Consider the following 15991-nt stretch of genomic DNA (forward strand, 5'->3'; position numbering starts at 1 on the left):
AGGACCTGAAGTCAGTTCCAAATACAAGGCTAACTTTAAGACTCTAACATCACCATTACATCCATATTCAGATTTTCTTCAAGTTTTTATTCATCACATGCCTATATACCATATATATGCATAGTCCCGTGTATAGTCCCATACATAGTCACATATGGAAGATTCCATTATCACATTGTGGACACAGTAAATTCTAAGGTTTATGGAGGAAAGAAATTTCAGATATCTTGTTGCATATCCTCAGTGGTGAGAGTATCTTTTTTCTGGACTACTTCTGTAATCTCAAACTTTGATGTATGCACAAGAGATTCAGTGTATGAAAAGGTAGGCTAGATTTTCTAGATAAAAAAATCATTCAGGTGTTTTGTGTTAAATAATAACCTTGGGTTCCTGACTCAGGGTGTACTGTACAGACTAAGGAATAAAACCAAGAGTCTGAAGAGATACAGCAGTCTACTACGTGCTGCCTTCAGATGTGCTTGGGTTTTAGAAACGCAGTACCTGCATGACGGATACAAAGATCTAGCCAGGCTGAATGAACAGGGTAAATAAATGGGATAGATAAAACAGAAACACAATATGCCAGTGATTTCCTGCATCATGCTGGAAAGTTACTGGCAGACCTAAAGTCTGATCAGAATTCCTTGGTTGTCAATACTAGCTTTTTTTCCTCTATGTCAAACACACAATATGTTCATCTGAGATAAATCCCCAGGACAGACTTCTGAGAATGACATTATGGAGTGAATGTGTTAGCAAATGTGATTCTAATTTGCCTCTGATTATGAAAGGCAAGTACTCTTAAATACCTCTCTCCAATATGAAATAGCAAATAATTATTTTTATCAACTTATTTGGGAGATAAATTGTAAAAAATACCCAGGAACATAAAATACAGAAAAATATTTAGAAATAGACAGGTATAAGTGGTATAGATAGGAAAAACAAAGATATCACTAATCCTCAAAACAAAGTCCTATGTTTCCAGTTGAACTGAGTATTTTCTATTAAACATCCAAGGGCCACAGCATTTGCAGTGTTTTGCATTCTTTCATTTCATTCATGCAACAATGTACTGAAATGGACTATCATCAGTATTATTGCCAGTTTTTGAAGAAAGAGGACAAGGTGGAGATATTAAGTGACTTGTATAAGGCCTTTTAGCAAGTCTGTACAAGATTACAAGATTACAGGATTACAATTTGGAACCTCTTGACTTCCTGTTTTATATTCAGTAGTCTAGACCATAACATTCTTCAAATCCAATTTCAAACTCTTATAAAATAATAGAGGAAACAAAAGGGAGCAAAATTCTAGTCAAAATAATGCTACCAGAAGTTTTCTTGGAGTATTCAGTAGAATAAAACTGGCTGAAATAGTCCATCTATGAGTCAACTGTAGCTATTCCATGAGCAATAATGATTGGATGCTACTCTTAAAAAGATGTGACAAATTTACCAAAATAATCTTTTTACCTTAAGAATTGTTTGAGAAAATAATTCATATCAACCTAGTTGTGTTTAATGTCATGTGTTCCCAAAACCAATATGTAACAGAGGTTTGGAACGAGAACTGTGTTGTAGGAGAAATATCTAACCACACCATGGGTATCCTTATTAGACCTGGTTTAAAAAAAAATGGCTTTAAATTCTAAATCATTAAAACAATTCTCTGGTTAAATTTCAGAAGATGTTGTACTTTGGGACTGTAAGCTCCCTTGAAAACAGAGAAAACTGAAGTCTGTTAGAAAGGTTGGAAATATAAAAATTATAGTAGGAGACTGTCTTACTTGCCAAGGCTCATTTAATTCTTCCAGCAATATGAAGCTGAAGAGAAAGCAAAAACACAGAGGAAACAACACTGCCAAATAAGACTAAGCAATCCTAGTGAACACGAGATTAGCTTGAAATGTCATAAGACAGCAAATATAGCTATGTTATTTTTAGACAATCAATAGTATCACTATGTCACCAAATGAAAAGAAAAACTGAAGTCTTCCAAATTTTACTTTCACTATATATAAAAGTGAAGGTTGAAGGCCACAGAAACTGTAGAAAGTCAGAAATGCATTAAAAATTATTAAAAAGCTAGCAGGAATGACTGATGAGGAACGATTAATATATCTTGCTGTATGAATGGTAAACGATGACTCAGAGGAGACGATGTGGCTGGCTACAAATAGATCTGATCAAAATATTGGAAGTGAAGGGAAAAGTCACCAACTTTTGTTTGATTTTTTTCTTAAAAAGAAATTAAAAAAAAAATTTTAAATCTTGTTCATCTCTACCTCCAAGAGCCTGACTGACAGCACACAAAAGCAGCACATCCCAGGATGAAAAGTTTCCATCAGTAGTTTGGATAGACATATTCAAAGCATAGCTTGCAACCAAGACATGTTAAAGAAAAGTATGAAAGTTAACCCTTTATTTGTTTTTCATTGGTGTCAAAATATCCTGGTTGTACTCTCTCTCCTGGAGACATTTTAAAAGGTGAGGCATTACCTGAGAGATAATATTGAAGGTCCCATTCTGGAATTTGCCAAGTGGTCTCAATGTCCACGTCTCTCAGGTATTCCCTGTAGGGGCATATCTCTTCTTAGGGTTAGACAGTTCGGTAATGAAACTTCGTTACTCTATTTCAAAATCCTCTTCACTTTAAATCCCAAATAAGTCTATTTGTTTATTTATTTATTTATTTATTTGGTTGGTTGGTTGGTTTTAATGTTTTTCTCCTGAATCTGATATATTATTTGTGCAGGTATACTCGTATGCATTATCATAAGTTTTTTGTGTGTGTGTGTGTTTTTTTTCATCCTAGCCAACAGATGGTTTGATTTTACAATTGATAAATAGAGGAAGTGTTGTATTTAACATGGGTTAAATATGGTGGGGGGGACCCATATGGGGGTCCCCATGACTGAGTGCTCATCAAAAAATTATATTAGGGAAATGTGTTTCTTCACAAAATTAAATAGGGTTATTTTCTATACCCTGAGAACAAAGAGCATGTGAATGGCAGGAAAAATCCCTATAACTCTTTTGACAGGTTTCATTTTCTTCTGCCCATTTGGGTAGGAGAAGATCCCAGCATCATGAACTAGTGCAGGGCAATAAGCATCTGTCCACATGAACAGACCTCAGACCTTCTCCTCTTTTCTCTCCCTCCTTGGGGTTTTGGATACATTTTGTTCACCCTCCTCAAAAAGAGATTATTTGCCTCTTTGAGAAGAGTGACAACAGGAGATGAAGTGTGATCTGCTACATCATTTTAATTTTTATTCCTTCATTTTCTACAAGATGTGGCATAGCAAGTATTGATGTATTTTGTCATTTATACAGCTCCAGAAATGCTAGCTTGAAGGGAACATTGTGTTATAGACATGGTGTGTCAACCTCTTCTTCAAAATAATTGAAAGGGAAGTTTAAAGCTAAACCATACAAAATAAAAATAAAAAGGCAGAATATCTTGGGGAGAGAGAGGAGAAGCAGATTCTTTGACTTTAATGAGGACTGGAAAAGCCCAGAGTATTTTGATGTGGATTTAACTAACAAACTTATTCATAACTTTTTTCTTTATTTGTGTGACCTAGATATACTAATTCATTAAAAATGAATTTAAAATAAAAAGAAGAAAAGTCTTTTCCAAGGCAAAATATATTTTATGTGATAGCTTACTCTTTTCCTCTCTCTTCTCTCCCTCTATCCCTCCCCCTATCATGAAATATCCAATATTCTTATTTCTAACAGGTATGTAAAATTTTATAGGGGTTTTTCAAGGACTGATTTAATGGAAATAAAATAGTTTTAATGAAAGCTCATTAAGGGAATTAACATCAATATTGAATTTTCTCCCTAAAATATTAGTAGCAATGCAAGATAAATCTATGCTCTAAAAGATTTAATCTACAAAAGGACACTTCCAGTTTTTAAATGTCTTAAATTTGTCTGCAACACTACAAAAGTATTAATGTTGTCACTGCTGATAAAAAGTAATTTGAAAATATATTATGGCATTATTTTTTTTCTCAATGAACATTTTAAGATTTATCAATTCCTAAACCTTAAAGGTACTAAGTCACAGACAAGCTCAACTATTAAAGCAACGATTGAATCTTGATATTTACAAAAGTTCAGCTATTAACTGAGGCTGGATAATAGAATGGCAAAGAGAAATTTCTTGGAAATGGTGAAGAGAGCAAAACCCCATGTGTTTTTGATCAGAGACTGACCATGTGTTATAGTGTTCCCTTTTGTCCAGCTAAGGACCAATGTCATAATGTCTGATGTTTGCCAGGATGCCCATGTTTAGCTCAACCCCCAAATGTCCTAGCAATTAATTTCTTACAGCCTGTACTTTTTTCACTGTGGATTTCATTGTGGAGACAGACATCACTATCCAACCACACATCCATTTAGGACTTTCTCGGAAGGATTTGTAATAATCAGACATCTACTATGCATCTTACTGTGCAAGCTTTATTGTTGTAAATAGTAAAACTATGATCTGGAATTTAAGGGTGCTTAGAATAAGATGCCAGTGATGAGAATTTTCGTATCTAAAAATCTTTTCCACAGAATTAGTCTTCTGATTTCACACAGATCTAGTAGAGAGTTGTCCTGGGTTTACCAGTTGATTATTTTCTAGCTCAGCTCTAAACATGATCTCAAACTGAATTTTTCTGCAGGTGGGGATGAAAGTATGTTTCATTTTCCCTAACATTTTCTTGTAAATATAAGTACAAGTAAGTTTGATATTAAATCTCTCTATATATAAATATTATGGTTCTAATCTCTTTACAGAAGCACTTAAGATTATTTTTAAAGATTTTCAGTTTTCTTGTTTCAGTTTTTCCTCAGTAGAACCTTTTGCATAAAGTCATTGCAAGTAATATTTAGTTTCTTCAACTATTTGCTTTAAAGAAGCAAACATTTTATTTACAAAAGAAAACAAAATAGCTCTAGAATAAAAAGCACATAAATATGTAGAAGCTCCTGAAAGAATCACAAAACTTTTCAAAGGCAGAACTTTATCAGAGATTTTAATTCTATCAGAATTGTTACAGGTTAGCCTCATTGTTCTGTTCAGCATAGCAAAATTAATAAGGATAACTTCAGAGACAAATTTTCAGTATTCAGTAGAAATTTAACTGGGCTGATGAGTTCCAATCAGTCTTTTAAGATGAGAAATGGTTGTACAACTAGGACGATAGTGAGTGAATCTCAAAATCCCTTGAAACAGCTTAAGTCCTCAAGTATCCATATGTCCCAAATTGTTTTGCAGTTTGTTCAAAATGCTGTCTCTTCAAAGAGAAATTTTGTATTGTGCAGTGAAAAGTCATCAGTAAAATGCATAAGCAAGGGAGCAGAGGTCCAATAACACCATCTTGGGCCTTTCTTGCCCTACCCTCCAAAGAAATGCATGGGAGTAACTGGGATGTAGAATCTAAGAACTTGCTTCCATTCCCTTTGCTTCAAGTCCTGTGCTCTTTCCTGCACTGGAACACAGCAAAACTATAAAACAACAAGATTGCAAACCTTATTCTTTGAATTGGAGATTCTATGTAGTAATAGAAATGGTCGAACTTATAACTTCATAACTTCTATATTCCAGTATACTAAGACTTAAACTAGTTAGTTCTGGGTAGAATAATTAAATCAGCTACAGCACAAAATAATTCTGTATATCTTGAGGTGTATTGAATAAATAAGTATGATGAAGTGTATAGACAGCAAGATCTTATCTGTAAAACATTTAAGCATTTTTTAAGATGTGTTTGGCATATAGAGGATTTTTATTACCAGAAAGGATCACTGCAGAATAGGAAATTAGCAAGATACCTTATTAAAGGCTGCAAGGAAATGAAATGATTTCAGATATGTTTCTTTCACTGTTTCATTTATTCTATGGTTGTATGAGTTACAATGTTTGTGATTTTACTGATAGCTGAGAGAAGATAGGTGTAATTCAGTATTCACAGATGCATATTTTAAGTGAGGCGTAAAACTTACCAGAAGTTTTTTATCATTTTAATGAAGATTCCATGTATCTTTGATTTTTTTATGAAATATTCACAATAGTATTATCCATTGACCATCAAGGCAATCAAATCTCAATTATTTACGTTACTATTGTTCTCACCCTTCGAATTTATGCAGCGCATTTTTCTGATTGCTCATTTCAATATGAGAGAACCCACCAGACAACTTTGTGTTATAAAAATATTGCAAATTTGCATTGCAAAGAACAACTACCAGAGAAAAACACTCCATGTCCTATTCAAAGTGTATTTAAATTAATGCATAGCAAAACTGGGCAAAAATAAAATGAGGGCTTTTCTGAAATAGAAAAAGGAACAGTTCACTAAATCCCTTGTTAAGTGGCTAAACAATAGAGGAAATACAGAATGTATTACCCTGGTGTTTGGAAAATAGTTGTGATGGTAATAATTGAAGAGTTTTGTTGTATATAATTTTCATGCAAGTTTTGTCTGGCAGAAGATTTTCTGTAGATTTTGTCCCCTTGTTTTTAATATTAGTGTGCTGGTTGTGCTCAAATATACCAACTGGGGTCACATCATCGTGTTAGGAGGTATCTAAAAATACATTAAGAGACATCTTAGTCAGAAAAAGCAAGTCTGAAGTCTAAAAAATGGAAACAGAGGCACAAAAAAGTATCTTTCTGAAAGTCATACATAAGGCTAGTGGAAGATAAAGTTCTACCAGCCAAGTCTACTGCTTTCTGGACCAGTGTTCTTACTTGTGAGACACTACTTCTGTGAGTTTATAAAATCATTTGAACTACAGAGCTGATAAACATACACAGACAACATTAAAAAGATGCTAAGAATTATTAAAGACAGATACAGCTTTTTTGATGGATCTTCACAAAGGTGAACACAGTAGTGTTCCATGTTAAGTTTTCCCAACAGAAATGGTATTTGCACGCTGCGGATCTTGGCAGCACAGGAGGCTCCAGTGATTCCATGTTCACCAGTTGTTTGATGGCATTAACTTTTATCTTTACTCCTAGCTCCTCTGCTAAGTTAACTTTTCAGTTTGGGTCATTAGGCTTTTTAAGCTAACATGGTGATGCTATTGCCACTTTAACTCCTGTGTAAATATAGGTATATGTAAGATTATAGAATTGGAGAATGGTTAGGGCTAAAAAGGTCCTTAAAGATAATTTCGTTCCAACACCCCTGCCACAAGCAGGGACACCTTCTACTAGACCATGTTACTCAAATTCCCATCCAGTCTGGCCATGAACGCTTCCAGGAATGGGGCAGTCACAACTTCTCTGAGCAACTTCTTCCAGGGCCTCACAACACTCACAGTATAGATTTTTTTCATAATAATTAACCTAAATCTGCGCTCTTTCAGTTTAAAGCCATTATCCCTTCTCCTATCACTACTTCTTCTTCTAAAAATTTCCTCTCCAGCACTCTTGTAGTTACCTTTTAGATACTGGAAGGCTGCTATAAGGTCTTCCTGATGCCTTCTTCTCCCCAGGCTGAACAAGCCCAACTCTTCCAGTGCTCCAGCCCTCTGATCATCTTTGTGGTCTCCTCTGGACTTGCTCAAGCAGGTCCTTCTTACGTTGATGTATTTAAACCTGCTAATTCTCAGATAGTATCAGCAGTCTACTTTATACCAACATGGAGCTCAATGTGCATAACATTTTTGTTTTGTAGGTGTTTTCTCTTTAAATTATTATGGTACCAATCATATTATATGACTGCTCACAGTATTCATCTAAACACATAGACATGACTTCAACATGCACAATCTGCACAGCACTCTAGAAATATTCAGTATTGAGTCTGTTATATGCTAAAGCTCAGAGGCTTTTGGTAAAGGCAGTTTTCTTGTTTTTCCATGATGAAATTTGTAATGTATACAATATCTTGTGTTTCCAGAATGTATCTACAATTTATAAACTTATGCAAAAATGTGCTCTTTCTTGTTTTCTACAGTGTTTTGCTGAATGTTGTGATATGAAGTAAATTTTCATATTAAGCTATTAAGCAAGTGAAAGTTATTTGACTGGTAGCTTCATTGCATGTAGTTCATTTAATAAAGCAGACTGCTAGAACTCGGGAGGACTACCTACACATCTCCATTGTGCATTCTTAGCTGAAAGGTAGAGTTTGGATCCTGTATGAGAGAGATGGTCAAAGTGCTGATGGTTGAGGCTGTGGCCATTTTGGTCCGGAACTGTGCAGAGTTAAGTAACAATGGCTTCTTTTTTTTGTGAGTTTAGCTTACTATATTGTAACAATTGATTTTAAATATGAAAATTGTGATAGTTAGTGTCAAGCTTTAGGTATCCAGAATAGAAGTCATTATTCCTTTTCATCCTGAGAAATTAACTGAGCTTTAACTGTGAGCAGTATTTAACTGGATCCTCTTCTTGCCTGAGCTGTTACTATAATGTAATCAAAAGTATGAATAGGTTAAAAAATAGTAACATTATTCTTAGCTGAAAGACATGGCCTATATTTGACTGCTATCTAAATGAACTCCTCACAAAATAAGTTTTCACTATTAAGAGGTATGCATATTTTTGACATTTCTGTTGTTTCATGCAGCAAAATGGAAAGTTGTGGCAACATATGACTTCTTCCATCTCATATATGGAGGGACCTGCTGGCAGGTGGAATTTGAAAACGTTTTAAGAAAATTATATTCATTTCAGAAGTTTGAGGCTAGATGAACACAAAAATGGTTTGTTTTGTTTCTTTCTTTTGCCAAATCTTTCCCAGGAATAATGGGGATATTTCTATTTGAGGTATGCCAGGATGCATTTAGACTTGTGACATCCAAGGAACACAGCAAGCAAATTTGCATTCCTATAAGGAAGCTTGTTTTCATACTTTTTAATTCTAGGAACATAAGGCACTGTCTTCTCTCTTTTCTTTCTTGCACTGAATTAATAGGGAAAATTGTTCTGATAGAAACATATTGATTGCAGGAAAGAACTGTATGTTACCTGCCCTGCACTTTTCACAATGGTCAGTTATATTTAGCTGGTGAGAAATGTGCTCTGGCTGACACCAAACAAAAGAGGGTTGTCTTTCATTTTTAGAGTTTGTTCTCTACATGGCCTTTAATGTTCATTTATTTGACATAAGATAATGATTCATTCTCTTTCTTTGCAGTTTCTAGATGGCTAGATATTTTAAAAGTCAATACAGAATTTCTAAGCAGAAATCCACATATGATTACAGTAAAGCTCCACTATTACAGCATTGTATTGAGACCTATTGGTATATTTTACATTTATAAAAATAAGAAGTTTGATTTTGACTTGTGAACAGTATTTTAAAATGCGTTATCTTGCTTTTTATTGATAATAATTTTTAGAAATTATAAATCTTCTGTTTCGAGATACACCCTAACTAAAAAATGAAAAGTGAATTATTGCTGGAAAAATCATCTTAAGTCAGGGTTGGCTGTATGCTTTGAAACATAATTCTCTTTGCTCTTTATTTAAGGGTTAAAGTCAAGTGATCCAGCCATGACCGGCAAAACACAGACCAGCAACGTCACCAATAAGAATGACCCAAAGTCCATCAATTCCAGAGTCTTCATCGGCAATCTGAACACAGCCATTGTTAAAAAAGGCGACATTGAAGCAATCTTTGCAAAGTATGGAAAAATAGTTGGTTGCTCAGTGCACAAAGGTTATGCATTCGTACAGTACATGAGCGAGAGGCATGCAAGGGCTGCAGTGGCAGGAGAAAATGCCAGGATCATCGCAGGGCAGCCACTAGGTAAGAGTTTCTCCATATTGTTGAAATATTGCTTTTTCTTTCCTTTTCCTGAAAAAAGATCTGCTGTTGGTGCCTTCAGGACTAGTAAGTTTGTTTTGCCATTGTTCAATCTAAGCATATTTCCAGGGTCTTGGATCTGGCACAATTTTCAAAGTATTAGAAGTTACATAGATATTGCAAAGGGTTTAGTGCTAGAAACTTCTGATTTATTAAATAGATCACTTCCGACTACTTTATGCTTCTCTGTGTAATCATATTGCAGTGAACATGATTACTCATGTGAAGAAAGTATAAGCATTTTCTCTTAGACTCTAATAAGTTAATTTATTGTAATATAACAAGACTTGTCAAATAGATGTCATTATCTTGCATTTAATGAATCTAAAATAATATCCAGCCCAGTGGTGTGTCAGATGCTATACAGAAGCAAAAGAACGAGTTTTGTTAGTCCTTGAAACTGTACCAATTAAATTGTAACGCTGTTATTCATCTAAAGAATTTTATTATAAACTTAGGTTAAACTTATTCCCAAATAATATTGTGGACACCGTTCATCTGAACTTCAAATTAAAAAAAAAAAAATAAAAAAATAAAAAAATAAAAAAAAAGAAGCATAACTTTTTTTTCCTAGGACTTTGTCATGAATGCTTATATAAGATACGGTTGTTACTTATTGCAGGTGTTACCCCTGAAACCTATTTGCAATTATATATGGAGGCTGGCAACAATAAAATCATCTGGAGTACAGTACTAACCCTATCTGTCGTAATAATGGACAGTACAGCAAGATGTTTCACAGGAGCCAGAGATCTTTCACTAGACCTCTGGACTATACTGCTGAGATCCAAACCCGTGTGTGTAATGGCTGTGTCAGGAAAAGGTGAAGGGTAGCTAGTACTTTGGCTGTAACAAGCCATAAAGAATGGATATGGCTTATTCATTTTCAATTTTTCAGGCTGTGGAAATCTATTTTTCTGTTTATTTGCAGAAATTGAAGTATTTGTGTTAGATGGGTTGTTGTTCTGTCACAGTTGTTCAACAGTAATTTTAAGTTTTATAACCCCTGTATTTTAGGTTCAGAGGAAAAACAGATTAAAGAATTTCAATTACATTTTAGGGGGGATTACAACTTTTTTAGGAAAAGTTATATATATAAGTGAAATAAAAGAACTCAAGTGATAAAGACAAGGTAGCAAAGTCAGTCTGTGGGATGGCATTATTAGAAGATATTTCCTGGAGCAGTGGTCTCTGAGCAATAGGCCATGTAATGCTATCAGTGCATTATTTACAGTTCTTTGCACACTGCTCTGACCAGATTTTTTAAACTGTGTTTTCCTAAGGCAATAGATCTGTTATTACTATGACTACTGTTGCTAGTTTCTTTTAATATTTCTTGCGGTGTCTATAATATGCCAAGTGCTTTGCACATGGAGATGCCCTTGCTCTATTCAGAGTATGTTTGTGCTCTACATAAACAGTAAGTGATATTGTTGTAAAAGAAATTAAGGGACCAACAAATACTTGAATTGTTTATTTTGTATTTATTTTTTTTAAATAATAACAGGAAGTTCATTCACTACTAAGTTTCAACTGTGTAATCTTAAAATACATTGATTACGGGGTTGGACTAGATGATCTTCTGGGGTCCCTTCCAACCCTTGGGATTCTGTGATTCTGTGATTCCACATAGTGTTGTGATGGAATATTTCATGGCTCAATTGTTGATGTATCAGGGAATATAAAGAAAAAGAAAGGTGAAATTTGGTTTTAGCTGTTCCAAACCTCATTTACTCTTTCCGTATATGAAATACAGTTGGCATCGGTATTGTTTGATAAAGAAAACGCTTTTGTAAAAGTGGTACTTCTCATTAGATAAACTTTCGATGAATTCTTTTTATTAGCAGTAGACATTAACAGTTGCCTCAAAATAATGAGCTGATAGATAAAATTTGCTTGACATTACAACCCAGAGGAATAACTTATGCAAAAATTGTGCATTTTAATGGAAAGAAGTAATAGGTAGCTCATTACTGTGAAACTACTCAATGAAAAATTGCTTTGTTTTCTGTCCTGAGAGCCTTCTATTCTGAAATAAACAGGATTCATGATTTATATAAGCAGTCAAGGTATTGAAAGTGGACAAGAAAAGTCTTCCGCGTGTGCAAATAAACTTGGTTAACATGCCTGATTTTTCTTTTAAATTGAATTAAAATATATTAATGTTATAATGGGGGCTGAGTGGTATTCAGTTATGGAAAGCTGCTTGAACAAAGAGATGTTTGAAAAATATTGCCCCATAGGAGATATCTGATACTACCATTAACTCTAGTACTCAGTACCTCACAAAAGAAGAAATCATTTAAGACTGAATTATTAATCTACATTAAGTTTTTTGTGGGTTTGGTAAACTGATAATTTATGCTGGCTCCTATCTTCTATGGAGTTCTGCCATTCAAAATGATGATGTCCTCTACCTCAGCTTTACCAATGAGTCAGAAACTGTTCACATGTATGTAACTGAAATTAAAAATGGAACCTGTACATTTCTATAGTTACATACAGTGTTGCACAATTCAGTGAAGATCCGGTCTTTACATCCTCAGACAACTCTCAACCTCCTACCAATAGGTTTGGTGGCCAATGATGTGTAAAGGCTATGCTGTGGATGTTATAACTACAGGGAAGTGGATTTCATGAGCTCTGCGATTATTTCCAAGTTTTCTGTTCCATGAAGTGCAACATGCTCTGAAAAGTTGTGAGGAAGAGTTCATTAAGAAACACAAAAAAATATGCATAAAAATTTTACTGGTATTGTTGTGAAGTTCAGTGTAGTTTCTTGAAGTATTATTATCTCTTCATGGGAATAGTATGAAGAATTCCTGACAGGGCAAGAACATGTCAGTACTGGGCACAGGAGTCTCCTTCGCTATGATTGTTTTGTGGATTGCTTCATGCCAAAGCCAAGAAAATGTTCAAATTGGCCTAGGATAAAGCTGCAAGTTATGTTCCCAAGTTGTGGAACACTTCTACGTTATCGCCTTTTCTGTATCACTTCAAAAGTTTTTCATCCATTTTAACACATCTACAAATCAGGGAACATTTGCGCATACTTGCCTCTTTGCCACATCGGCAGAGAGCCAGGGTGAGTAGGAATCATTCTAAGAAAATATCATGTCTGTCTACAAGCTTTATGAAGGGTAATGTCACCCCTCAGTGGTGAAAGGATGACTAGAAACCTGCTTGCTTCAAAGCAAATTATGCAAGTCCCTCATTGCAGCAGTGGACTGAGGAGCAAGCTTCAGCAAGAATGAAACCTTTAGGTATGTGATGGTCAATACAGTACTTCAACTGATGTTTTCTCCAGCTTTGTAATTCTTCACAAGAGTCACAGCAATGCTATTCAACTTTTTTATCCGTTCCAGCACACGTGAATTCTGTGAAGCCAAATGCCATGTAAAAACCATTTAATGTTCCATAACTTTATATTACCATTTACCTTACTTATTTAGCAAATATATTTTTCCATCCAAGATTTCCACCTAAAATTCTGGTACAGCTATCATAGAAACTTCTACAACATAATGTCCCTTTGATTTGCTTGATTTATAGTTCATAGCCTTGTATTTTATAATCATATGAACTTTTTTCTTTCCTCTTTCACACACATTTTTTAAACCGGCATAATTCCTTTAACCTCAGAATATGTTTTGATTTGCACCCAAGCCACTTCACAGGCACCTTGAAAAAGCAAATTAAATGTGTCAAGGCTGGTACTTGTGGCCTTTTCTGTTGCTTTCTTTTAAGATACCATGGAATTTTATTCTTGGATACTGAGAAAAATGGAAAGATATCACAGTACCAATATCACGAAAGACACTAGTACTTCTGTTGATGCCCTTTTTAACTCACAAATTAGTTCCACTGTAGCTTCAATCTGGTTTTGTTGCTGTAAGTATTATTCATGTATTTTTGCCTTCAGGTCCAAATTAGATGGAGTCTCTGACTACCAAGTGAGTGCATATTGACATGTAGCCTAAAGTAAGATGGTGGTTGCACATAATTATTTTGGGTGACATGCTCTATTGCACATCCTTTTGAGAAGCACCAAAGCCCTTCAGGGGCTTTCTAAATGATGGCTATCCAGTAGAAAACATCCAAGGAGAAAAGCAGGTAATAAAGAGAGCCTTTAGAGATACTCAGCATACACCTTTGTTGCAAATTGAATTGGTGTGGCAGTAGGGCTGTTTTTAATTTTGTTTCCCTTGTCTCTACTCAAAACAGATATTCTATGTTTTATATCTGTAATGTCTAGCAACACTGACAGGCTTACCTACGTATTTTCAGATCTAGGATTATCCAGAGTGGATCAGTTTTTCACCTCATTCTGAAATCCAGAAAACAGTATGCATTTAAAAGAATAAATACTATTTCAGTGAACTCGTTTGTGAAAAATGCAGTTTGTCTTGAAAAATGACATATTTATCCAAATTTTCTTGTGACTAAGCTGTCTTAAACCATGGTACACTAAGGAAGGAGATTCAAAACTGAATTAGTGATTATTCAGTTTTGACTTTGGGATCAGACTTCAGTCAACAGCTCACAACAATCATTTGTATTAATGTAACTCCCAACTGACTGAAGCAATCTTGTTACTCTTGCCCACCTACCTCCAGCTACCATAATGACAGGATATTCCTGTGCAGGATAACAGGAAAACAATGCTAGCTTGTTTTAAAGGGTATAGTAGAAGAGCAACTTGAAAAGTTTATTTTTTTGCTTCTGGAAAGTATATAAAGTCTTGTGTTCTAATGTGCATCAAAACATTCTAGGCAAGGACAATGGCTTTTAAAGAAACCCTGGACTTTGTACTGATGCAATGAAAAAGTGGGAATGGTTTGGTATTTTAACATGCATCTTTAAGAGAAATTAAAAATAGCAAATATTATATATGTATAATGATTATATATTCAAGCTATATTTTAAGTCTCATAGTTTTAAAAGATTGTTCACATTCCTGGCCCAGGAAGGAAAATACACTTCACAGAAAATTCTTTGCACTTTGTAACTTTTACAGATGCACGTTCCAATGTTTTGTAGTTTTCAATGTTACAACATGAGTAAATAATCTGAGAACTGTAACTCAGTATTATGCATGTAATTGTCTATCCAAGTGAGACTCAGGCAGCAAGATATTTAATTTTTATAAGCCATAATAACTATGTATTATACTGTTTTTAACATTTAATCGCACCTCAAAGAATATTGTATTTTTCTGGTACAATAATACAATCTTTCCTGAATAGTGATTAAGAAAAAGCAAAAATACACTTGCAAAATGCTATATAAACCACAACAGGAATTATCATTATTATGTAAGTTTAAACAAACAAACAAAATGTTTAAATAAGCAAATACTTGAATCAGCAGAAAATATTTATCCAAAAACCTATAAAGCCTGTGAGATGTCACAGATGTTGGCGTATTCTGGATGTGACTTTACATTTGATGAATTCAAAGAACTGTTTTCTGAATGCTTTCCCAAATGAGATCAGTTACTTTTGTCAATGTCAAGGCCAGGTTTTGAGAAATTTTGTTTTATTCAATATTTTTTTTCTGTTGAACAGAACATAATGATAATAAAATTGAATACTAAGTGCTTTTCTTGCAAAACAAGCAAGCAAACAAACAAACAAAACCTGAGAGAATTGTGCATATGTAGTCATGATGAAAGTAATGCATTCGATGTCTCAGGAATCTAGAATGAAACTGTGGATAGACCTGTGCTGTCTTCATTAAAGTTTTTCCCACTAAATCACATCTTAGTCAATGTCCTCATTCAACCAGTCTTCAGACACAAACAGAATATTACAGCACTTCTGAAAAATTATCGATTAACCTTCCACAGCTCAGTTCAGAGGTTGATAAATATTACCCACTGGAACAGGCTCTTTAACACTTTTTCAGTCTGTTCCTATATTTGGGAACCAGTGTAATCCTGTTTTAGCCTATTCCTTGATGCAAGAACATGGACTCTGTCTAAATCTGTCTCCAGCTTTTTGATGACCATGCATGCTTTTATGTTCCTAGTGCAGCCTGTCTAACAGCAGACACTGGTGTCAAGTCTCACTGTAGAGGACCTTGGATACAACCACTGGTCATTGCTCATAGGAGTCTCCTGATATTGGATGAAAACTAAAACTGCATTTTAGAGCTGACTTT

General features: G+C 34.6%; 1 protein-coding gene across 1 annotated transcript in view; it reads left to right on the forward strand.

Annotated features, from left to right (window-relative positions):
* Positions 1-15991, forward strand: part of RALYL (RALY RNA binding protein like) — a 505944-nt gene that overhangs the window by 265525 nt on the left and 224428 nt on the right. The window contains exon 2 of the mRNA XM_065669147.1: positions 9494-9772. Coding sequence (XP_065525219.1) covers positions 9517-9772 — 256 coding nt within the window. The 5' untranslated portion in view covers positions 9494-9516. The remainder of the gene's footprint in view (positions 1-9493; positions 9773-15991) is intronic.

The sequence above is a fragment of the Lathamus discolor genome, chromosome 2 (assembly GCF_037157495.1).
Source record: "Lathamus discolor isolate bLatDis1 chromosome 2, bLatDis1.hap1, whole genome shotgun sequence".
In the NCBI taxonomy this organism is placed as follows: Eukaryota; Metazoa; Chordata; class Aves; order Psittaciformes; family Psittacidae; genus Lathamus; species Lathamus discolor.